General features: G+C 41.4%; 1 protein-coding gene across 1 annotated transcript in view; it reads right to left on the minus strand.

Moving 5' to 3' along the window:
* The window catches only part of LOC126212780 (uncharacterized), a 227,114-nt gene that overhangs the window by 83,456 nt on the left and 118,522 nt on the right, over positions 1 to 25,136 (minus strand). The window contains exons 2-6 of the mRNA XM_049940184.1: positions 11,298 to 11,405; positions 7,933 to 8,294; positions 5,080 to 5,566; positions 3,549 to 3,852; positions 373 to 577 (exon numbers count right to left, since the gene is read on the minus strand). Of these exons, the coding sequence (XP_049796141.1) occupies positions 373 to 577; positions 3,549 to 3,852; positions 5,080 to 5,566; positions 7,933 to 8,294; positions 11,298 to 11,405 (1,466 nt within the window). The remainder of the gene's footprint in view (positions 1 to 372; positions 578 to 3,548; positions 3,853 to 5,079; positions 5,567 to 7,932; positions 8,295 to 11,297; positions 11,406 to 25,136) is intronic.

Genomic DNA, 25,136 nt, shown 5'->3' on the forward strand with positions numbered 1-25,136 from the left:
TATGCCAGGAAAAACTCTAGTGATACCGGAGCACCACTCGTTACACAACAGCTACCCAGAATACAGATGTGGATATAGAATTATATCTGAAGTATTTTGCATATTGTTTTGAAAATACCACTTTTCAGTAGGGCGAGGAGAGGGCAGGAGTTTGAAGAAAACTAATAGTGCTACAAGCTACACAATCACTGACACAGATGGGAATTCGGCAGCAACATCTTCGATGCAAATACGTTTATGAGACGGGGCAGATTTCCACAACAGAGTGCTTTGCTACTTCAAAAGGGATATAAGAAAGGGACTGTGCAAAGCCTACGCAATAGCAGCAGTAACAGAAAAAGCTGTTCGCACACACACTTTTCCGGCACTGACCTTGGCATAGGAGAGCGGTGCCCCGGCCTTGGAAGGGTTGGCGATACCGCAGTTTGCGACGTCGCGCTCCGACAGGTAACAGACGCTGACGTGGCAGCGCAGGTAGTGGCGCTTTAGGCTGAACGAGCGCTTGTACACCGTCGAACACACCTCGCACAGGAATCCCTTCGGCGTGCGGTGCGTCGGCTCCATGCGGAACTGGAACCTGCACACACCGCAAACAGATCCAGCACTGACGTGGTCGACTCCGTATTAGATAATAAGTGTTAGAGGATATCTTGCACCAGGCAGCCTCCCCATTTTACCCCCTAACAAATACAGCTCTGAGATGTAAAACACTTAACAGAAACCACCTCGTCACACAGTAGAATGCAGATCACGAATGCCTAAACGCCTCACTCTGCCGAGACTACGAGTGCCTCGAGTGGAGACACAAAATGAGAGGATTTCTATCTGACATCCCTACAGTAAGACCCACAGTCATCTGCTTTCCTTCCGAGTTCCACAGCACCTCTGTTAAGCTTTACGGCATTCCCAGACGATTATTTCTGTCCTGAGGTTCCCACTGACACAATCGTTCCCACTGCCACTTGTGTCCGTCCCACCACTGGTAAATTCTACAATATCAGAGGCAGAGCGACAAACAACATCACATAATTTGTTCACAAATTAAAATGTGTTTTCTGCTTGGCAATATGTATAGGAATGACCACCACTAACCAAAGAGTGCACGAATGGCACACAAGAACTGTGCACCTCGGACACACGCAGCAGACTGCTGCTGAGCATCCGCTACAGGAATCAGAGTGCCCGCTACTGTTACACCGCAAGGGCCACTCGGATCCCCACACCTGGTACTAGCTTCAGATGGGAACTCATTCTCTGACAAATCGTTACGTACTGTCAACCTGAACCTCATTAATGAGCCTTTTCCCCTCAAACGTACTTTTTCACCATTTACAAAACAACTTTATCACTCCCCCTCCCCTCCTTTTTCCCCTAGTTCTTTCTTAACTACACTATTCACTCCTCACTTTTCCCCTTAGTTCTTAATTGCACTATTCATTCCACTTTTGATTTCCCTTCCTTTTTAATCCATATGTACATCTCAAGGCACACATGAAAACTCAAACTGTTTGTCAAAGGTCACCTATCTGACAAATTATTTGGGAGTGTGGTGCTCTGCTTTGCAGGTTTGTCAAACACAGACCGAGTTCAAAGCGACCGAGAAAAATTTTGATTGACGACCAATTCAACAACAAAATCTGGACATTTTGCATGCGGTTTTCAAATAATGGCCAGTTGCTTGCCAGACTATTATATACAATTTAGAGACAGCTGGGAGCTGTGGCGATTAGGGAGATTTATGGTTCGTATCCTGCATTGCATGTCATACATTGCTCACTAGCGTCAAAATAATTTGCAACACAATACGCAAAATGTGACAATTGCTTCGAAAGTGATGTTAAATTTGAAACATTCAGTTGGTATTCCTGTGCGCTTAAACGACTTGTAGTACAGTAAACAGAAAACTTTACATATAAGTTTGATTGTTTACAGAGTTCGTACTGCCCCTGTTATTGTGCCTGAATTGGCTCTAACAGGCATACCTTAAGAGCTGTGAGCACTTGTTCAGTAAATATGTTTCACAGTAGTGAAGGAGACATCTGCTCATACCTCTTCAGGCGTGCATTTTAAACCCCACATTTACTAGACCTTTTTTTCTTCTTTTGGTCCATACTACCTCCTCCCATAATACGGAAAGCAAAGGTCTCGCAGTACACAATTCCTCTCCGAGCCACTAGCCACAGCGGTCGTATCCCTTCGGAGGACCCAGGTGTGAGGCCGGCCAGATTCATCCACAAGGAACACCCTACCCCAATCCTATCAACCCTCATAGGGCAGGGCCACAAGTGAAAACAGCCACGTCACGTACCGGCTCTATCGCAGTCACTGCGCAACATTCTCTGCGAGCGTGACCGTCGACCAGCTGCTACAGTTTGGCGGTGTCCGTAGCTGACCACCCTGTGGCACAACACACTGCCGAGCACAATATGCTCGAGTCCAAAGGCTGCTTCGTAACCTGTGCCATCTGGATCCTTCCGTCTAACAGTAGCTTTTCTGAACTACGTAGATGGGAACTATCCTTGCATCATTCACTACAGTAATCCTCCTGGCCTGCATCTCCATTAACTCAGTGCCTGCACACCCTCTGTGCAATAGTCACCTTCCCCTCGCACTTCCCGACACCCTCTCCCCACCGATGCCTCGACGTCATCTTCATCGTGCACTGCACTTCGCTGGCTCCAGTATATGCATCTACGACACTTTTCTCCCACATTCCTATACTGTAGGGCTGCTGCCTTCCACTGAGGCACTCCCCAGTCCTCCTCCCTGTTTCCTGCCCCTCTACCCCTGTGCCCAACTCATCCAATACAGTGCCCACCCAAACGTGCACCAGCCGCCAAACTGAAGTCCTGGCCAACACAATTTAGGAGCACAAAGTGCGAAAGAGAGAGACAGAGAGAGAGAGAGAGAGAGAGAGAGAGAGAGAGAGAGAGAGAGTGTGTGTGTGTGTGTGTGTGTGTGTGTGTGTGTGTGTGTGTGTGTGTCTGGGTGCGCGCAAGCACGCACATGCAGGTGCGCACACACTCCAGCTTGTCAAACCTTGGTAAGGAAAACATTAGAAACTATAGAAATATGAGTATAAAGATGTCACGAAAACACCCTGGACTGAAAGAAAATGACTAAAAAAGACTAACAGAAATTGAAGAGAAAAGAACATTGATAACTTGGTACAGGGAACAAAAACTAAATCAACTGCACCCCTAGTTCAACACAAAAGCTTCAGAAAAAAAAACATCTTGGGAGGAAATATCCTTGCGCAGAAATCAGGCGGCAGGCCCAGAACATCTGCATTAAAAGTGCTATCAGTGGAATTAATTAACTAAAACCATATAGAAGAGACGGTGAGAGCCAGAGAAGGATGGCTACACCAACAAAACGTTTCCTTTAGGGGATGATCACTGACTTATGGTTGGTTGGTAATTGATGATGATGATGACCACAGTAAGTACTAGGCAACCACTCTGTACTTTTCTCATTGTTTCAATTTAACAAAACCCCACACAACTTCAGAAGTGTTGCACAGCAAACGTAAAGCAGCTCTGGCTTACTTCTTCAGCTCCGACTTGTCTGCGTCTGCTGCCTGCACCACCGCAGCCGCGTCGAACTGCGGCACCTTCTCGAGCGGCACGCTGCAGCGCAGGCTGTCCCCCTCCTTGCGGACGTCCATTTCGCTGTCGCCCCGGTCGCCCGTCTCGCCGCTCTCGGCGGTCAGCGTACTCTCCTCGCCGGCAGAGGTCGGCGCCGCCGTCTCCACCGGGCTGTCGCGCGGGGACCGCTCCGCTTCCCCGCGGGGCCTCGGCGACCGCGAGGCCGCGTTCTCTCTCTCGGGAACGGCGTCGGGAACCTCCGCACCTGCCGTAAGCCGCAGTACGGTCAGAAAATGGTGTGTCGTCGCAAATAAAAAAATGCGTCAGGTGAGCGGTTGCAATTCCAAAAGAATAGTTCTTACAAATGTTTGAAAAGAATGTTTTCGATGTCTACAACGAATGTCACTCTGCGCATTTGGAATCTCTGCTCCTGTGATCACAATTATTTTCATTTATCTATTGTAGTTGTATACACATTAGAAGATACTTACTTAATAGTTAAAAAATTAAAGACAAAATAACCTACTTATATTGGCTGTGCAACAGAGTCAAAAATAAAATAATGCAGATGGAGACTGAAATGTAAGAAAGTTCCATAAAAAGAATAAATGAAATTTGAGCAAAATGAATAATAGCAGTACCAATTGCAATAACGTGGCAAAAACATAACGTGATGAAAAGGAAGAAATTAAATTGAAGTAAATACATAAAAATGATTCACATCTCATGGCAAAGTTCCAAATGGAAGAAGAATGAAGGAAGAAACAATGAAAGCAAATAAACCGGCAAAAGATTAGAAATAACAAAATTATATTTGCACTGATTTACTGAATAAAAATAATGATGACAGTCGCTTCGTTATACAGGAAAAAATAATTCAATCATTGATTGGCACCCGACCGGACACAATCACACAACCTTCATCGTACCAGCCAAATAACTTAACTGCTGAACTACAGTGACATTTTACAAATTAGCAATAGTTTCAAGACTCTTGGTCATCTAGGGGGTTACAACAAATTCATTTTTGTCAATTACTTCTAAACAATGGCCCACCTGAGTGAATGGCTACAGGGTGTGATTCTTGAGCCCTTCACTTACACCACTGTATATATGGCTTTGAAAATTCAATCCCTAAATTGGTGTGGCAGGCAGCACAGAAACCTCGCCTCACACACATCACCTCCCCCCCCCCCCCCCCCCCCCGTCTGTGAATTGCGACCAAGGAATAAGGATACTAATTAATTAAAAATAAATAAAAAAGGGGGGAGGAGGTTCTCGGTGCAAATGCCACTGTTCAGGATCGATACGATGTTGAACAAATGTGAACACTTTACGTAATATCTAATCGACACTAGGCTTACAAAGACCACTGGTAATAGTGCAGTGTACCTATCGTGTCTACGCAGCCCGTGCCTCACGAGAGCATTTTACTAAGAACTTTATAATACTAGCTTACTGGTAGCCACTAAAACTGAACAATCTGGCATACCTGTGGAATCCTCCTCAGCCACAACTCGCACAACCTCCTCGGCATTATTCTGTGCCGCTCCCTCCTCGGTCTCAGTCTTAGTTTCTTGCTCCCGATCTTCCTTCTCGGACGGGATTACACTGGCAGGCTCTTCCTCAGGTACTGCACTTGCACCCTCAGCACCAGCGGCCAATGACGGTGAGAGAGGCACCGGGTCCTCCATTTCTGCCTCCGCCTCCACTGGTCCCTCGTCAGCCTCTGCAGGTCCCTCCTCTGCCTCTGCCTGCCCCTCCTCCAGTTCCGACGGTCGCTCTTCCGGTTCCGTCGGCTGCTCTTCCGGTTCCGTCGGCCGATCTTCCGGTTCCGTTGGCCGATCTTCCGGTTCCGTTGGCCGATCTTCCGGTTCCGTCGGTTGCTCCTCTGTCTCTGCGAGTTCCTCCGCCTCCACTGCCGTGTCGTCTCGTGTCGGTGACTGGTGTGAACTCTGACCACTGGTGGACTGTCTCACCTGCTCAGAAAAATGTACCGTTACAAGTTATGTCGACAGAAACCTCGTTTTCTATAAACGACTTTACGAAATGGGGAATTGTTAGGAACACTGCAGTTGTACCGTATTTCTGCATACAGAGCAGTCTATCAGTTCTCTGAGCAGGAAAATAACTGAGAATGGCTGAAGCAGAGGGGATATAAAATTCAGACTCACAATAGGTATAAAATAAGAAAATGTGAAATTTGTTAATACCGAGAATTAACTGATGTGTTTGCATTTCTTTTCTGAACATATTTTTACGGCACGTAGCCTCAAAAAAGAAATAAAATATGTACGAACGACAGTTCCGACAAAAAGAGAATAAATGCCTTCGACACGTGGTGCTGCAGAAGAATGCCTCAGGTTAGGAGCGTAGACCGGATAACTGACGAGGACGTACCGAATCGAGTTTGAAGGAAAAAATAAATTTGTAACTCGACTCGATTAAAAGAAGAAGTCAGTCGACAGGACACATCCCGAGTCTAATGATTCGCCCACTCTTATATTTCATTAGACTTTCTAATATAAGAATGATTTTGTGAATGTAATTACTTTTGCTCTAAAAATGAATGTTGCAGATTCTTGCCGTCTGTGGCTCGGATATAGCAACAATTGTGGAATTTATTTATTCTATGTTGTGAAACAGTTTTATTGCTTTAGATAATTTATCATCACACCTGTGTGGTTTCCACTTCAGCTACAGTTGTGGTTGGTAATTTGGTACGTTAAATAACAGAAACATTGCATTTGCACATTCGGCTGAAAGTATAGTGAACAAAACCCTGCTTTGTTGGGTAGATATACAATGTCTTTCTGCAAAACTTCAGGACTTCTGGTATTTAATACCAATTTTTTATTATTCAAGGAAAATGACATTCAGTAAATATCTGTAGATCACAAAAGAATAATAAATAAACTGTCCTGTGAAGTACCGTTTTGTACCTTGCAGGATCCTTAGGAAACTAAATAATGAAAACGTGATTTCATTTTACAGTTATTGTCAATTTTCGTGGCACTACAGACAGTCCCTACTATAAAAGCTACGTTACAAATCGATATAAACATTAGAATTCGTACTCAGTCAGTATCGTATTCAGAAGTGTTGCTTGCTGCCTGTGTTGCTTCTATCTCTGTGGGCAACAAAAAGAGGACAGTGTCACAACTGTAATTTTAGACTGTATTATGTCCTTTCCCTTAGTAAACTGTATGCTCTTTTTGTATGTACTGTACCCAAGTTCTGCCAGACAGTGACCACCAGGTCAAACCTAACTGCAGAGTATTAAAACAACAATTTTAGGCAGGTCGATGCGGTATTTTTCGACAAACTGTCTTCCGTGCAAGCTGTGTCAAACAATTTTAAGAATCATTTTGCTATTGATTTATTTTTATGTAATGATGAAACAGCCCTTACTTTTCTAAAACTTCTCAAACTACTACAAACAAAAGTAGGTTTCTCACAGTTTCTCTGACAGCCTGTCGGGCACACACCGCTCTGTTGCCAGCCTGTGCAAGTGTGTAGATCCTCCGAGCAGCAGGCGGATCTGTGGAGGAAGGCGCACACTCGGCCCCGTGTTGCTGTGGCACCCCTACTGAGATACCCCTGCCATCGGGTACAGGGGGGCCAACCGTGGGGGTGCATACTGCTCACTTCATTACTCTCTCTCTCTCTCTCTCTCTCTCTCTCTCTCGCTTCCCACTGCAGACAGATGAGTTGTATTTGTACTGCAGCTGTGTTACAGGAAACAGAACTGCATAGAACAGCTGAGGCAAGAATGAGGTAAACAGTGCAGAAGCACCCCCCAAAGCAGTCTGCAGCCGGTGCTAGTCACACAATTGCATTTGCCACACTAAGTAGAGAACAACAAGCAAACACAGCTGTAGCAATTACACGTTCTCCCAACTATCAGTTAAGGATGACCCAGATTGTGGAATATCAGTGCACAGTAAGGTGATTTCTGACAAAAAAAGAAACATAGTGACTGACTTCAACCTGAATCTAAATAAACCTAAATAAATCTACGCATCATGCTACACTGACTGATCACAGGCGACACAGCCCGGAGAGGATGTTATTTTTAATCTCTAGCTAAACCGTAATATTGTATCGAGTCTTTTACGTATGTGAATGTTAACAATCTGCAAATTTGTTTCATGTACTGTGGTTCTTCTATTATGCTTTTCTTAGTACATTGCATTACATTATTGTGGAGGTTTGACAATGGCACATATGCCGAGTTTGGAACAGCACAACAAAAACATAGTCAAAAGTGAAAAACAATGTCATTTAAGAGATAGACAGATACTTTCTAAGAAGATTAAAGACAAAGACAGCCTCCCTCACTCACAATGTCGTACAGAATCCCCGTGACGACGTCACGCCCCACGCCCAGCTCCGGAGCTTCCGCGTCAGTCTCGACGTCCGGTTCCGACTCCGATTCCGCGTCCGGGGCCGGGGGTGACGGGGAAGCTCCCGCCACGTCGTTTAGGATATCGGGCAGCACCAGACCGGCAGCGCACTGCGGCCTCGTCACACGAGTCCCCGTCGCGTAGTAGATGGAGGCGGGAAGGCGCCCACCGTAGCAGAATGGCACCGTGGCGTCGCGCGCCGGCCGGGGGCTCGCCGGCACCACCTGGTCCGCGTCATCCGGCGGGGCCGTCCGTGGCGCCGGTCGGAACGGTGGCCGCAGCAGTAGGTCGTCCGCGTCACCTGCAGCAAAGCGACCGTTTCCCATACACACCCGTACTGGACAGAATGACTGGACCACAGGTTTCCGATCGCCCCCACCCCCGCCCCCACACCCTGAGAGTACCGAGCCCCTTAAGGGAACCACACCGTGGTTCAGGTAAAAAAAAAAATCGATTTTCATCATATTTCGATAGATTAAGGTTTTATTTAAGTACTCTGAAAAGGATTTTGCTGAAAAAATTTTTTTCCGAGCATTTAAAGAGCATTTTCCTACCACGCATGTTTATGTGCCACGCTCACCTTTCTCTCACCCACTTTTCTGCAAATATTTTAGATCTTTATATCCCCTACATTGCACGTTAACTCCCCCCTCCCCAAGCAAGACAAACATTGAGGAAGGTGAAAAAGAAGCTGGAAGACCTGCTAGAGGCCAAAGGAGGGCCATCATATGCAGCAGGACAGTTTTAATTAACTGTAAGTAACAAATTTCAAAAGTTTTTTCTTTAAAGCCAATTTCCCGCAAACTAAAATTTTCAGTACATACGCTCCATTAGATCAGAATCTATCATAGATAAATGAATGAAATTTTCAGAGACTCTGCATAGCATAAAAAGCCACTTCTGGTACTACATTAATTAGTATTCCCCCATTAGAAAGTCAAAAAAAATCTGCAGAAAAAACTTAATATTTTTTCCAGAATGAGATTTTCACTCTGCAGCGGAGTGTGCGCTGATATGAAACTTCCTGGCAGATTAAAACTGTGTGCCGGACCGAGACTCGAACTCGGGACCTTTGCCTTTCGCGGGCAAGCTCCTGCCCGCGAAAGGCAAAGGTCCCGAGTTCGAGTCTCGATCCGGCACACAGTTTTAATCTGCCAGGAAGTTTAATATTTTTTGTTAATAAGTTTAAAAAAGTATTTCTTAAAAACTATAAAATGGATAAAGTAGATTTTAGTGCAGTTTATTAGCATCATGTAACATACAGTAAAAATATTAAGTTCCTGCACCAAATAGTTTTTTCATAAATGGGTCAAATACTTGCCTAAATTAACATGGGTTACATAGGTAGGGTGTAGTCCCCTTAAAAGTTTCTCAAGAAAAACAATATGAGACCAGACAGTTCCTCTGCATATTCAGCAAAGTTAAAATGGAACATAGAAGTGGGAGTTAAAACAATTGTTAAAGGAGTAACATAACATACATAACAAGGTAAGAGGGGTTCGGTGGAAGGCAGCCGAAGAAAATTGGGGATTTTTGCTTCTAGTCTCTCAGATCCTTTCCCCCAGTTGACACTGCGGCAAGAGCTGTCAATACTTACTGTTCATTATTAACTGAGGCTGATGACCCAAGGAGGCTCTCTGTATATCTACTAGTGTGGTGGTCTTCTGTCCGGAGGTGCTTCAATGGAGCTCTCCACGATAGCCAATCCTATCCAAGGTTCTTCACCTCCAAATAAATACTATTATCCACATCCACTTGAACCTACTTGCTGTATTCATCCTTTTGTCTCCCTATATAATTTTTACCCCCACCCTTCCAACCACACTTCTCTACATTACAAGACTGACAATGCCTTGACACTTCCGAATGTGTCCCATCAACCGATCCCATAGTTTGGTCAAGTTGTGCCATAAATTTCTTTTCTCCAGATTGTGATTCACTGCCTCCTTATTTGGTATGTGATATACCCATTACATTTTCAACATTCTTTTGTAGCACCACATTTCAAAAGCTTCTCTTACTTTACTGTCTGAACTGATTACTGTCCAATCACCACTTCCATACTCAGAAGAGACTTCTTAACACTTAAATATATATTAAATGTTAACAAAATCCTCTTACAGAAGTGCTTTCTTGCCTATTGCCACTCTGAATTTTATAGGCTCTTTACTTCGGCCGTGATTAGTTGGCTATACTAAAGTAATATTCAAATATTGTTGAATCACTGTTAACTAAAACAATTGTTACTTGAACTCAAATACTGAAGTCACAACACAGAAGATGAACGGTTACTGACAGTCTGGAGAACACAATGGTCTAGGATAAGTCAAGGCCTATTGCTTATACATTACCTTCGCAACATATTCCCACCAGGTAGGGCTTTGTCCAATAGAAATGTGTAGCACAATGACCAAAGCTAAGGGCATAAAATTTAATTGCATTATATTTGTCGTGTCTCTTAGTAGACTTAATATTACCATGATCAGAAAAGTTGCATTTTTAAATCCCTAATGCTCCTGATACTGTTTGGACTTTACACAAATATCTCATGGAATGTGACGATCTACAACAGTTTACAACACAAGTTCACTAGTTTAGATGCATTTCTAATACAAGTTACCAATTTATGTTTTTATGCACAGTTGAACACAAAAAGTAATGTAACAGATGATGACCGGTAAGTGGAGAGAAAATGCATGTGGTAATGACTGACTACGAACTCACCACATGGTGCATTGTTAACCACAACTCCCCCCCCCCCCCCCGCTACTGATCACCCCACAGAGTTCGTATGGCACATGCAGAATAGTCATTATTCCAGTAACATATTTTATCAAGGAGGGAGACTGTAACAAATATATTAAAATATAATTTATCTAGACTGAATATTTCAGTGATCATCTAAATTTTTGCCATTTTGAAACATCCCAGAAAATTAAAAGTATGCAACAGACAAGGTTTCAAACATAGCACCCTGCTTTACACAGACAATGCTGTAATCAACTCAGCTATCTGTTCACAAATCACAACACATCCTGATGCCCTCACTTTTCAATGGCAAGGGAGATACTGACAGAAATGAGTACCCGAGTTCAGATCGCAGACACAGAGAGAGAGAGAGAGAGAGAGAGAGAGAGAGAGAGAGAGAGAGAGAGAGAGAGAGAGAGTACAGCTACAATGTACTGGTTGAATAAGTAACATAAAGATAACACTGACTGACATATATAGAGACTGGGCAAAGATGGAATAAGACTCCTCAACAACGAGCTGTTGTATGGAAGAGGAAGTGATACTGGACACTTACTTTGTGATAAGTCGTTGTCCAAGCAATGGGCTCCACGGAGAGAATCTGCCGCTCTGAACGACAAGTTTGGGACACCTTCAGGGGCCGCAAAAGGTTGTCTGAAGATATCTGCAACATACGAGAGCAAAATATGCAGTTTTGCTTTACCTGAGCTGTCGTCATTTTACTACTGAAACATTTTAGTTTTACATCAGTAAAACCGTGACTCTTTAAGAATTGAACTACCACATATAAAACAGCTTCAAATATCTGATTACTTTTACAAATGAGTTAATTTGTTAAATATTTGACATTAACCACGTGCTCTGAGCAGCCAGAACATAATGACCGCCGACCTACTACACATATAATCCCATCCAGGTGACAGCAGCGTCACCAGTTAAAGAAAGACTGCTAGTCAGACACGTGCACGGTGCACGTAATGTCGGCGAGTGTGCTGTCCGCATGTAGAACAGGGAAGGCTTGCAATCTACACGAGTTTGGCCGAGGGCAGATTGTGACGGCCCGGAGGCTCGGCACGACTCGTCGGATGTTCGGGTTGCCGCGATGAATGCCCTCGACACTGGCGAAACTGAGGTGAAACCACATCCAGACACGGTGGGGTTGGGCAGCCACCCCTCATTACACATTGGACGTCTTATGTTGGGTAGACTGGTAACACAGGACAGGCAGCAAGCTGTGGTGGAACTAAGATTAGACTTTAATGCTGGGCAGAGTACAAGTGTGTTTGAACACACTGTGCACTGAACAGTCCTAATGACGAGCCACCGCATCTGCTGACCTGTGCGCATGCCAATGTTAACACCGCGACATTGACAACTAAGACTGAAATGGGCACGTAACCGTCGGCACTGGATGTTAGAGCAGTGGCAGAGCGTTGCACGGTACGATGCATCCTCATACCTCCTCCATCGTCGTGCCAATGAGAGGGTGTGAATCCCTCGTCATCTCCAGGAGAACAGCTGTTCGACACCTGTACTGTGGGACAGAGAGAAGCTGATGGCAGCTCCATAATGCTATGGGAAACATTCACGTGGGCATCCACAGGTCCAGCAGAGCTCCTGCAAGCCACCACAATGCCCAAGGAGTATCGTATACCGGTAGCAGACTTGCACACGCCTTCGTGGCGATCACGTTTCCCGACAGCCGTGGTAATTTTCCAACAAGATAATGCACTGTATCACAAGGGCAGGAGTGTGACGGAGTGGTTCGAGAAACACAGTGCCGAATTCCAATTGGCGTACTGACTCCCCAACTCGGCAGATCTGAACCGCATCGAACACACCTGGGATGTGCCCGAATGTGGCATCAGAAATCACCACCCCTCTCCCTGGAATTTATGAGAAATATGTCAGTTGTAGGTGCAGCGGCCTACCCAGAGCTCGCTGCTTCCACGTCACAACACAACGCCAACCGTGCCAAAGGTGGGACATTCCAGCTATTAGGTAGGTGATCATAATATTCTGGCTGATCAATGTAAGTGACAAAAAGATTCCGAAAATGTTTAAAATTATGCTTAAAGTTTGTTGTAAGTCACTAAGTGCTCTCAATATGAAACACTAGATGAAAATCATCTCGGTAATTTGTGCTCCGTCTTAAGTAAAATATAGTTTTTCATGCACATCAATGTTTATGACACCAACTCCCTGTTGAACTGTTTATCATACAATTATACAATTTTGCTGGCACATTCCGTCATATAAGTGGATAACGTCCGCAAACAGTGTTGCAAATAGAGATAGTAGTAAAGAAGTAATAAATTCAGACATCATACCCGACACTTAACTGCAGCTTTACTGCACGAACAGTGAAAATGTAAGATTGTTACCTCTCAGTATTTTTTTAGGGGGATGCCAGCGAGAAATGGTTTTGAAAAAGTTTGAATTCGATGTAATGTTCATTGGAAGTCATTAAGTGCTCACATTTTCAAATACTCATCGAATATAATTGGGTAATTTGGGCACCGCAAGTTATGCTACCTCAAAGATGTATCACAGTTTCTAACTGAAATATATGTCATTATATTAAAACTCGAACAGAAGGTTACACCACTTAATGAGCAGATTGTGCATATTACATTTTTAAATTTGGTCAATAACAGTATAAAATGTGAAAATTAAATTTTTGTTCCTCCTGGAAGTCATCAGATAGGCAACCTGCAATTAGAACTATGAACTGGGTTATCTGTTTAGATATATGCAGCATCTGTGTTACCTTCAATGGATAACACCACTCAGTCTTGTTATTCTGCTTATTATAAGTACTGTCAATTTCATTTGAAGCCAGTTATAAATAACAATTTATGGAATCAGTGCAGTTTATAATCTTTTAACAAATTCTAATATGGCCCCAGTAGCATCATTCAACATTTCATGCGGAACTTAATAAAAAAATTTAAAAAAATAACACAAATATTGTCAATCTCTGTGTTCTTACATAGTTATCAGAAGTAAGCAGTAAGAATACTATGTGGAGTAGGTAACTGTACACCTCACAGAAGCCTTTTTAAGGCTCTTCAAATTCTTAGAGTGACTTCCCAACATAGTTACCTGTTAATGATTTTTGCTGCTGACTTTTCAAATGAACTGTAATCTACAGAATCACAATGCAAGACATAAAAATAATTTCATGTAGACTTTTCCTCCTTGACCAGCTTTCAGAAAGGAGTTATGTATTGTGTTAGGAAAATATACAACAAGCTCCATTGAAACACAGAGCAATAAACTGGGAATATAAAAGAAAATTATAAACATACCTTATGGGCCAGCCTGCAAATTATTTGAATATCTAGAGTCAAGGATTGAAAATTACTGTTTGATACATGGCAAGGAGCAGTGGTCACTGTAAATCTGAATGCATTAACATTCGTAAATAATATAACAGGAGGAGAAATGCTCTGTACTACATATCAGCCGGCCTCAATGTGCAGACAAAATGGTACTGTACTCAGCCATAAAAAATCTCCATCCCACTTACAAATGATCTGCAGCATCTAACAGGCAATTATAATTAATGCCAAACATAAACTGAAATCTTATCTATTTCACAACTGTTGTTTCAGCAGATGATTTCAGTTTCAGTTTTGTAAGGCATGCCTAGAGTTATCCCACACAAATACTGTTCATCACATGTTTTATACAATTCCCAATGTCAACTAAATACGTGTTTGTTTCCACTTACAAAGAAAATTAGAATTTTTTGTTACCATTGGATACAGTGGTCGGAAATTAGTCGGGGGGGGGGGGGGGGGGGGGGGCGCTATCTGTTTTATTGAAATACATTAACCGGGACTGTAAAACACAAAGAATAAACTGCACTCCAGCACAGTCTTTCACAAACTTGCTTTGCCTTTTCCCCAGTAAAGTCAATACAACAAAGCAGAATGTCACACATCAAATAAATTACGAAACAAATGCCTCAGTACAAAGAAACACACACTCGAAATGGGAATCTTTTCCCAAAATGCGTTGTGTAAAAAATAAATAAAAGAAAACTGTGACTGTTAGCAGAAAGTAATTTATGAACAAACTCTTTCTTCTGTAGCACCACATATCAAAAGCTTCTATTTTGTTCTCATCTAAATTGTTTGTCATCCATGTTTCACTTCTATACACGACTACATTCCGGACAAATACTTTCAGAAAAAGACTTCCTTACACTCAAATCTATATTCGATATTAACAAATTTCTCTCGTTCAGAAACACTCCTCCTCTCAATACAATTTTGCTCTTCCCAGTCCTTTGCTGCCTCTAACAGAATCAGCAAACCTCAAAGCTTTTATTTCTTATCGCTGGTTTACTAACAAGTCACAACCAGTAACGGTACCATTTTTGTCACTCAAGGTTGAAAAATTTAGTAAAAAAACTTTACAATACTTTCATTCCATTTCCATAAGGTAGCATACATATCCTTTCCTGCCTTTGCTTCCTAACCGAGTGTTTTATGGCGGTTTATTATCAGATCGTCTCTACTCTCCTCTTTCTAGACAAAGTAACTGTTTGGAAACATTGAACAGCTCGAGACATAATGTTTGCTTCTTAACTTGTGGATCCGTGAGCCATGTTTCAGTTGTCTGCAGAAACAACTGCATGTCCACTCTATTTTCAAAATACTGGGCTGTTTCTTAATTTTATGCAGGGTGTCCCAGGACGAAGTCAGTACTCAAGAGACAGGGCAAACGATTACTCGAGGTGAAAAAGTCGAGTAAACGTGGGCTCCAAAACGCACACCTAGAGCTACCGACGCTTCATCTTCACCACTGTGGAACCCATCTCTTTTACTGAATAAGTGCTCGTAGCTCCTAAGGTAAGCATTTTAGAGGCAATAGTTTCTAGACAATTTCTTCTAGTTTTGTCCCATACTACCTTCTCCCAAAACGTGCAAAGCAAAGAGCCTGCAGTAGAAAAGATTTATTTCATCTTCCTGAACATCATCAAGTCCTTAAGCTTATGAATATACCATAATCAATGATAATTTGTATCAGGATGTAAGCCCCGATTTCCATCTTTTTGTTAATAATCATCTTCCCTCGATCTCTGGGCTTTACGACTACACCGCCATGCAAAATTGTCACTGGTGTCACCTCCCATTACTATCAACTGTTTCAGGATTGACCATTAATGGAATGGAGACAATACAGGATCACAGCTTACTCTGACTGAGATGTCAAGTGAAGTCAAATGAACATTTTATTCAATTGCAATGTAATGAATGAACTACATGGAATGTTATTGTCTTACAGGGCTTATGTTTATTTCACAAATAATCAAAAATTCTGAATTTAAATGCTTGTGTGAAAGAACAGGAGTTGTGCATCAGGATGGTCTTCAATCAGGTCTTAAACTCCACTTCATCACCTAAATGACTTAAGATGCTCTTTTGTAGGTTGTAGAATACACGTGCACCCATGTATTTAACTCCTTTCTGCATCAATGTTGAACCTGATGTTTTTATAGAGGGTGTGCTTGATCCCAGTATTACATTCATGATTTTCACTATTTTTTAAAAAAAGAAAAATAATTAATGACGAAGGGTATTAAGCGAGGACATTCATGAAATTGATCAAAAGGTCAAGTTTCATTTTTTTTTTTTCTCTCCTTAGGTTCACAAAGTTTGAATAATGAAATCATATCGGAAGTGCCTGAAAAATAATTAAATTGTGATGTGACCCTCTTGCCACAGCCGATTTTTTGTAATAACACATCAACACCAGCTCAGTGAACAATTACTTTCAAGCAAACTTGCATGTGATACATCTAGAAGACTGTGGTACATACTCTTTAGTTTTATAGATCATCTGTAAGTCTGTTCCACGTCTTAAAAACAATGACAAACCAGCTGCTTTGTGCCTGAAGAAGCTATTCTTCTTTTTCCTTGTGCTACTGACAAAGATTTATGCAAGTGTTCGATTCTTTCACCATTAAATAATGCCACAGTCGCAAAGAGTGTATAGAAAACTGCGTCAACTGAGTTTGCAGAAGCGAGTAAATGAAAGACGTGAGAAACAGCAAGAAATCGGCATTCGTCACCTGTGCCGCATCAGCTGGTGTAAATATGTACAGGCTCTGGAGGGAGAACCCCTACATTCACAAGGAGAGACTTCCAAATTTTATCCTGGATGCTGTCAAGTCCACTTACAGGTTTCTGACCAATCCTGAACTTCATGGAAAAACACACAATCCAAATAAGTCTCTGAATTCACTCATATGGAAACAATGCCCTAAAACCACATTTCCGTCAGCTTCAGTTGTAAAGAGTTGCAACTTATGATGCAGTTCTTGTATTTAATGATAGGAACATGGGGAGAACGAAAGAATTAGAGAGAATGGGCTTCAAGACAGGAAATTTTACTGAAGGTACCTTGAGAAAAATAGATTTACTGCACCTCTCTGCAGCTGAAAAGTCTGTTGAAGACCCGATAAAGGAAAGAAGACAAGAAACCAGAAGAGAAGCCTTGGATTGAGAGAGGACCCAGAGTACAAATCTGGCTCTGCTAAAGGAAAGACATATGAAAAAAATGTGAGGTTGAACTTTAAATTTTGTGCAGGCCTAGTTATTTCTGTAAATCCAATAAATGTTATCTCACGAGTAAATTTTGAAATTCTGAATACAAACTGAGGTATGGGGCAAAGTGCTTGGAATTGTGCATGAATTTTGTATTATACTTACAATATTTGGCTATAACTAAAAATTCTATTTGATATATTCAAAAACCTCATGAGACCAGCTTAATATATGCAAAGAAATTAAACAGAAAATTATGGAGAAATCTCTTGAATTGTTTCTGAGAGAAAGGTAAATATATTATTTTTTGAAAACAAAATTTTTAAATTCCATTAAAAAAAAAAAAAAAAACGTTACACACATATATAGTCCAAGGAACTTAACAGTAAATGTATTAATTTCACGTAAAATATTGTACAGAATTTCAGTGCCATATCTTCAAAATTGTTTATTTGTGCGTCTTTTAAATAGTGTGTGTTTTTCATGAAAATCCTCACTTAACGAATGTGTGTAGCTGAAGCAGTTCTTGCAATACCAAGTTTTTTTGAAGAGGTCTGGCACTAGCAGAAAACATTTTCCTTGTAATGAACTTCTGCATTCCGAAAATACTATACCATCAAGTAGAGTTTCCTCAAAATGTTTGCAAACAATGTTCATGGAATTTAGATAAACAGTGGCAATGTAATGTGTAAACTACCATCTGTTACAAAAAAAAAAAATTACAGATTATTTTCAGATTAATTTAAAAGACAGTCGTGTCACAGGCAGCATGTTCACGTATTTTGAAGTACAAAGTGTACTTCGATTGAAAATTACCTAAAACGTCACATAACAAGAGATTAAAATTATGATTCATAAACATGCAAATGAGTATCGTGAAAGTAACGGTAACATTACATTTACCTACAGTTAAGTACCGAAATGAAGGCTGTGATAAACCCAAAAAAATGCAAATTAGCATTTGATGAAAGTTCACGTTCGTAATACACGACTGTGAACTAATGAATAAATATACTTTCTGTAGTCTGCTTATTCAGGAAAAGGGTGAACTATTTAAAAGGTTTCCATATAGCGAGGTAACTTTTATCTTACTGTCGCAAGCTATGTTGTTCGCCGATATTTAAAACGGTTAATTTTACATTACTGCAATAGCAGTAGTTGTCGGGCACGCACATGGTTATTTTGCGCTTACTCGCGCGACTCACATCCTGCTATTCGTCCTTGTCCACCCACACGTCAGTCCTGTTTTCACACGGCTGGTTGCAGTTCTCTGGTCCTCTTTTTTTTCGTTTTTTACATTTTATCAAAATTATTGTAGCACACGACATTTACATCTGTATCTTGTGTGTACAGTGTATCCACGTGTTGCCAACTTATGTATTTTCGAACGTCTTTTGTTTTACCGTGAATTCGCATTTCTGTTCTTTGCGCTTGTTTGTTTCTTGTTATCAAGGATGCGAGTATATTTGTTTACTTTATGCAGTGGAAACGTTTAAATGTACATTATTGGCATTTTAATAAAATATCTCTGTGTGATAATCATTATTTTGTTGCTGGAAGAGTGGCGCACGTGTTACACGCAACTTGTTTAGGAGCGTCAATCGTCTGCTAGTCTTTCCTCAGACTGAAGAGCAAAACCGCTGTTGCTTGTGTGGTTGTTATAAAACGTGTTCCCCTTTAACTAAAGCAAAAGGAATTAAAATCCACTTAGAAATAAAATCTTTGAGGTTCGCCGGTGACAATTTCAGTGTCACACACGACAAACTACTTCGATGACTGAATCGAAACTGTCCTTAAGATTTTATAAGATGAACAGCAAGCTCAGGAAAGAAATGGAGGGGAATGGAGCTTCGTCGAATTAAATCAGGCTCTATACTGAGGGAACGAGCATTGGAAGTTAGACATTAAAGTAGACGATTTTTGCTACTTAGCAACAAAATAACTTACGAAGACAAAGGTAATGAGGGCATAAAATGCAGACTAGCATTTTCAGAAAAGTTTCCTGGAGAGGTAGACACTTTATCAAACATAAGCAAGTGCAAGGAAGTCTCTTCTGAAAATGATCGTCTGAAATAAAATGAAACATTAAAAATAAACAGAACGGACATGAAGAGAAAGGAAGGGTTCGTTAATGTGGGTTGCAGCAGAATACTGAAGAATAGGTCGAAGATCAGATAACATATGAGGACGTACTGAATCGAATCATCGAGAAAATAAATTTGTAGCAAAAGAAGGGATCGGTTGATGGGACACATACTGACACAAAAGATTCGTGAAGTTTGCAATAGAGCAAAGTATGGGGGTTAAAAACTATAGAGGGAGACCAAGGTTTGAATACAGCAAGCAGTTTGTCAACAAATGTCTACTTTTCCCTATTTCGCGACTATTTCCGTAATGAAAATAGTCAAATTATTTCGAACAATACTTTACCAGTGCTAAAAAATCGTTCTTGTGTGACTCGATTCATATCAATAGCACACACTATAATGTCTACCTCAGTAAAAGAATTATATAGTAACGATGTAGCAAATATATTTATTTATTCAGCAGCTTTGGGTGCACATTATGTGGATCACATTCTAATACGTATTTGCAAAGAGCTAACGGCAACCTCAACTTTCACGGGAAATCTCCCACTGTCTATTTCAAGAGTTATTCCTGTAAGCAAGTACTATGTTGACAAATCATCGATCTCAGCACAGACGGCAGACAATTTTCGATTCAAAACATTAACGCTCCTTGCAATCGAAATTAAATGAAGACCTTGGAAAACGTCATAACAAGCAACATATAAATACAACGTGTGTGTGTGTGTGTGTGTGTGTGTGTGTGTGTGTGTGTGTGTGTGTGTGTGTCAGACTACGACCAAAAACAATTCTACAAAAACTTCAAGGTGTTAACATTAGTACGGAAAGGAGTCCCATGTGAATTCAACAGCCTACCAGAGCATACTATATGGCTTGCGGGTAATATGTTGGAATTTTATGACTGAATTAAGGAATGAATGTTGGTTCGGTAACTCCTCCAACTCCACTGACGAGCATCTGCACAAAAACTCTTTAAAATTAATGTTTCATCTTAATTTACAATCAACTTTAGCATTGTAATGCAGTATTACGTCTTACTGTCAATTCATTAGACAGCATCTTTGTAGTGTCATTATGAATTACGTACAGAAAACGGTTCGTTTTAACGGCTAACGTTATTGACAACCGTACTAAGTAGTCTGCTACTTTTGCCATCATCGAAGGTCATTGTTGTAATGTTTCGATCTGCAGATGCTGTAACATCGATATTCCAGCTCCCAACCTTGATTTTTTCTTTTTTATGCAATTGTTCGATTATTATCGTCATCACCCAGTAACTCGAATTGCACGTATGAGCGAGCAGCTTGCTATACAGACGGAAGTACAATAGCGTTTCTGACTGTTGATACCCGTCGGTCCTGGTGGTGCCGGCACGGTAACCCGGCGTGTTTGGCCAAAACCACCCCATATAAATAAAATGTGAACCTTTCAGCAATGGAACATAGTGTACGTCAAGGAACGACAAGCAAAGACGAAAGTAGTGGTAGACGGCGTGCCTGAAAAGCGAGAGGTCCCAGTGGGACCACGGAAACTTTCAATCAGAAACAGTAATATAAACAAGCATGTTACGCTCGTTTCCAGTTTCCAACCTGATACGGAGTAACATTCTGGGGGAATGCACCTTGTCGTCTAAGTGTATTCAAAACCTAAAAACGAGCTATCACAGTCATACGCAACACGAAGAGACAAGAGTCATCGTAATCTTAGATATGCGTGATCTTCTGCAGATGATATTTTTCTGATAAGACGACGTCCTGTCATATAATTGTTATTGCAGTTTCGAGTTATATATATCCTAAGACAGAACGTCGACCTATCAGAAAAGTTCATCTGTAGAAGATCACAATTATTCAATCAACTTCCTAACATCATCACGTTAATGAAGGAAAAAAAAAACCTGACGTCAGTCTGATGGGCAGCGGTTTCTATTCCGTAAATAAATCACTCGCCGAACCACGTGGAATTTTATAACGTAAAATCACCAGGCATATAATGACGGTCAAATGTGTCCAATTTACAAGCGTAATCACTTGTAAATTCTAATAATGTTACGTACATGTGTGTGTGATCGCTAACCCCTCTATAATTTCTGTTGACATGTCCTATATCTGTAAAAAATGTCATAGGACCAAAAATAAATAAATAAATAATCTAACCATCTGTCAATGACGTCAGGAGTTGCCAAGCAACGCCATGTGGTTCCGATTCAAAGACAACCTGTAGGGCCCATTTCCACGATTGGTTAACTAGGTCGGTAGGGATGAGTAATTCACTGGTGCTCAACCGATGAGCAACAAGCAATTATTACTGTTTTTACTTTATTTTTTTATCGTACACGTCATTCTGCAATAAGGGGGGCGCACCAACTTACATATGATACTTGCAACGCGAAGCTAAATGGAATTCAGAAAACAGGCTGCAACCATTGAATTTCTCTACAGAAAACTGGGTTACATTACGTCCTTCAGCGAAGGAACAGAACGGTAAAACTTAGCTCAAGACCGAAAGCGATTCCAAAGCATAGATATATAATTACGAAATATAACTGTATAAAATGTTAACTGAAATTATAATATTTATCATAATATACACAAGAAATTACTTTTTTGCCAGAATTTCGCAACTATTGGCAACAGGTTAAACTGCCTAAACACGTAAAATTGCGGAACAAATGGGAACATTGGTCCCAATCATGTAATCGTGACGTTGCTGTATGGTAATAAGAAACTGTTTCAGAATCGTGAGTTCTGGTTGTATAGGATAAAAGCCACACTGTCACCTTTCAAACTAACTCAGGTCCCGGGTTACGATATAGATCACCTAGTTACCACAACCAACATACGAAGAAAAACAGAGGAAAATAACGGTTTACTTTCGAATGTCTCCACGCATCGAGTCAAAAGCGTACAGGTAACAGACTGTTTGTGCTACGAATTAAAAACTTTCCCCCGACCCGGCCGAACAGAACTGATGTCGAGAGCCACAATAAAATATATTGGATTTGCAATTCATTATCAGCTGTACCTTACCTTGTATTTGAATCGCCCGCCCCGCGGTGAGAGCAACATGGCTGCCGCAATTGTTTGCGGCTGTGCGATAGCTCGCAAAACTTAAGGCGATCACAAAAACTCAAAAGGAATCGTGTAATACAAATGTTGCTAATATAGCTTTTACGACACTCGGCTGATGCCTTACCTCCCTTCTTACTATACGCGCGTTTGAACTCCGATCACTTTTAATATTGTAGTTATATCGACAAAACTCTGGAGAGTTCGTGGGGCTAGTGTTTTGTTTCCACCCGCTGCCAACTGCCGCGAAAAGGTGCATGGTAACGCATAAACCGCCTCTGGTCAATGGTGTGTTTCGCTTGTTTATTGTATCACTAAATATACCCAGTAACTCTCTCTCTCTCTCTCTCTCTCTCTCTCTCTCTCTCTCATTTTCCGCGTAGTTTTTGTATTTTTAGATTAACAAAATAGCAATATTCTAATACATCGGGAGAAGTTTTTTTACATTAGTGTACGTTCCATAACTTTGAATATTCGATTTAAAATGGTCAGTGAATACTAATCCAAGGGCCTCAGCACACGAGGCGACTCAAAATCGTTGACGAAGGGCGTTGGTTACTCGCTGTTTGCGAATCATCACCTGTGTAGTTAAATAGGGCTTCGCAGACGCGCGACTGCAGTGACGCTCCAGGAAATCGTTCGCAACGTGTTACCAATCAGATGCCAGCGACTATGGGTTCGAGCTGCCAAACGATCTAAACCGCGTCGGGTCCTCCCCCTATCATACCTGTGTATTCGTTAACTTGAAAATTAACGAGTACGTTGTAAACATGAGCTTTGTATGGGAGGTCGAAAAAACATCCCATTTTGTACAACTACAGGTTCCAAGGCTACTGCAGGAGTGATTTGACAGGCAGCATAAAGGGAACACTGAGGGCGATCAATAGCTCTCCAAGCAGCTGGCCTGCAAATCGGATGGTAGCTAAGCAGATCTCAAAAGTTAAATTCGAATATGATTTTCTAAACACAGTAATAATTATATATTTTTGTTGCAATGTTATTTACTAAGCTGCTTCTTGCGACGTTTATTATTGATATAATTTTCTATATTTATTAATCGCGTGTACGAAAAAAAAAATCAGTACTTTTTACTTTCCTCATGTTCTTATTACTATACAAACTCTTATGTTCTTATTACGCTTTGTAATGAAATGAGAAACAACACTGTAGCACTGCTTCTTCATTCTGCAGAATACCATGAATAACGCATCTTTCTGTTGCAGCTGCCTGGTCCTGCTGGATATCTTTCTCTGGGTGTACGAACCAATCCAGAATTCTCTTAATTTCCGTATTCGTGCGAAACAACAAGTCTGAAATTGTCCATGGGTTTAGAATCGAACTGTGTCATGATAAGATATGCCAGAAATAGTTTATTTATGAGTAAACATGCATATGACGTTACAAGTGTGATTCTCGATTTATACGTGTAATGCCTTAATTGATGAAAGGTCACGTTTGATTTGATTGCATCTATTGTTTTATTTCAGTATGCCAGGAAAGAGGAGTCGATTTGTGCGAAAGGTGGTGCAAAATGGCTTCCTTTGTTCACACGCATCCTCGACTTGACTGCCATCTGGCGGTCGTAATCATTCGGCACAACTCGGCATGATTCGGAAGTTGCCTTCGAAGCATAGCGTAATAAGAATCGATGAATCGTTGGAACTTGGAATCGTCACGACTCGAAAACACGCAATCGTTCTTACGATTCTTTTGAACGACGATTCGTCCGTATCACGATTCAATTCTTACGATTCTTTATTTAGAGTCGTTCAAATGAACGACTCATTCACGAATCGCCACAACTCTACCAAAGACCATCCGATAGTACCGTCGACACTATCTGAAATAGCGTTCACGCATGCAGAGAACAACGGAAGGTCCTATTACGCTTGTTGGGGCATCCGGTGTTACATTATTGAACATTCGTCGTCCAATATAATGTAGTCTGCAACTAGTGGAGGAGATAAGTCGCCGTGCGTGGGCGTGCGCTAACGGAATGGCGCGTTATCTTTCTACATCCCTGTGGACAGCGGAGGGAAGTGTTGCATAAGAAATAAACGAGCTTAATGGTAATCTCTCTCTCTCTCTCTCTCTCTCTCTCTCACACACACACACACACACACACACCGCTCCATTGCCAGCAGTACGATACGCATACCTGTGAAACACACGAGACTACTATAGACTAGTGATGGGAAGCTCGTGAGTGAGTCGTTCAAATGAACGCTTCACTTCCGTGAAATGTGAACTAAGGCCGGTATTACACTATCAAATTTCTTTGTCCAATATCTTTGTCCAATATCTTTGTCAAAGATATTTGATAGTGTAATAGGGATCTTTCACAAATGTCGTCCAATATTTGATCAAATCTAGGCCGAGGCCGTATATTTGATCAAAGAAATCGCTTGTCTTCTGTTCACTGCAATGCGATATGTTACCACGAGGAGCGCTAGCATCGCTGCAGCGTTCTGTCGTCTGTAGTGTTTTTATAACCATTGGCCATTGCCGGTAAATACAATTGATGTGTGCCGACAACTACAGAATTAATAGAGATGTCTGAAGCTGATGAGGCGCTTTACAACGTGAGGAACCCTGAATACAAAAATAGATTAAGAAGATTGGAGACCTAACCTGACCTAACCTAACCTAACATAACCCTCTCCTGTAGCAAGCATTCGGA

The sequence above is a fragment of the Schistocerca nitens genome, chromosome 11 (genome assembly GCF_023898315.1).
Source record: "Schistocerca nitens isolate TAMUIC-IGC-003100 chromosome 11, iqSchNite1.1, whole genome shotgun sequence".
NCBI lineage: Eukaryota > Metazoa > Arthropoda > Insecta > Orthoptera > Acrididae > Schistocerca > Schistocerca nitens.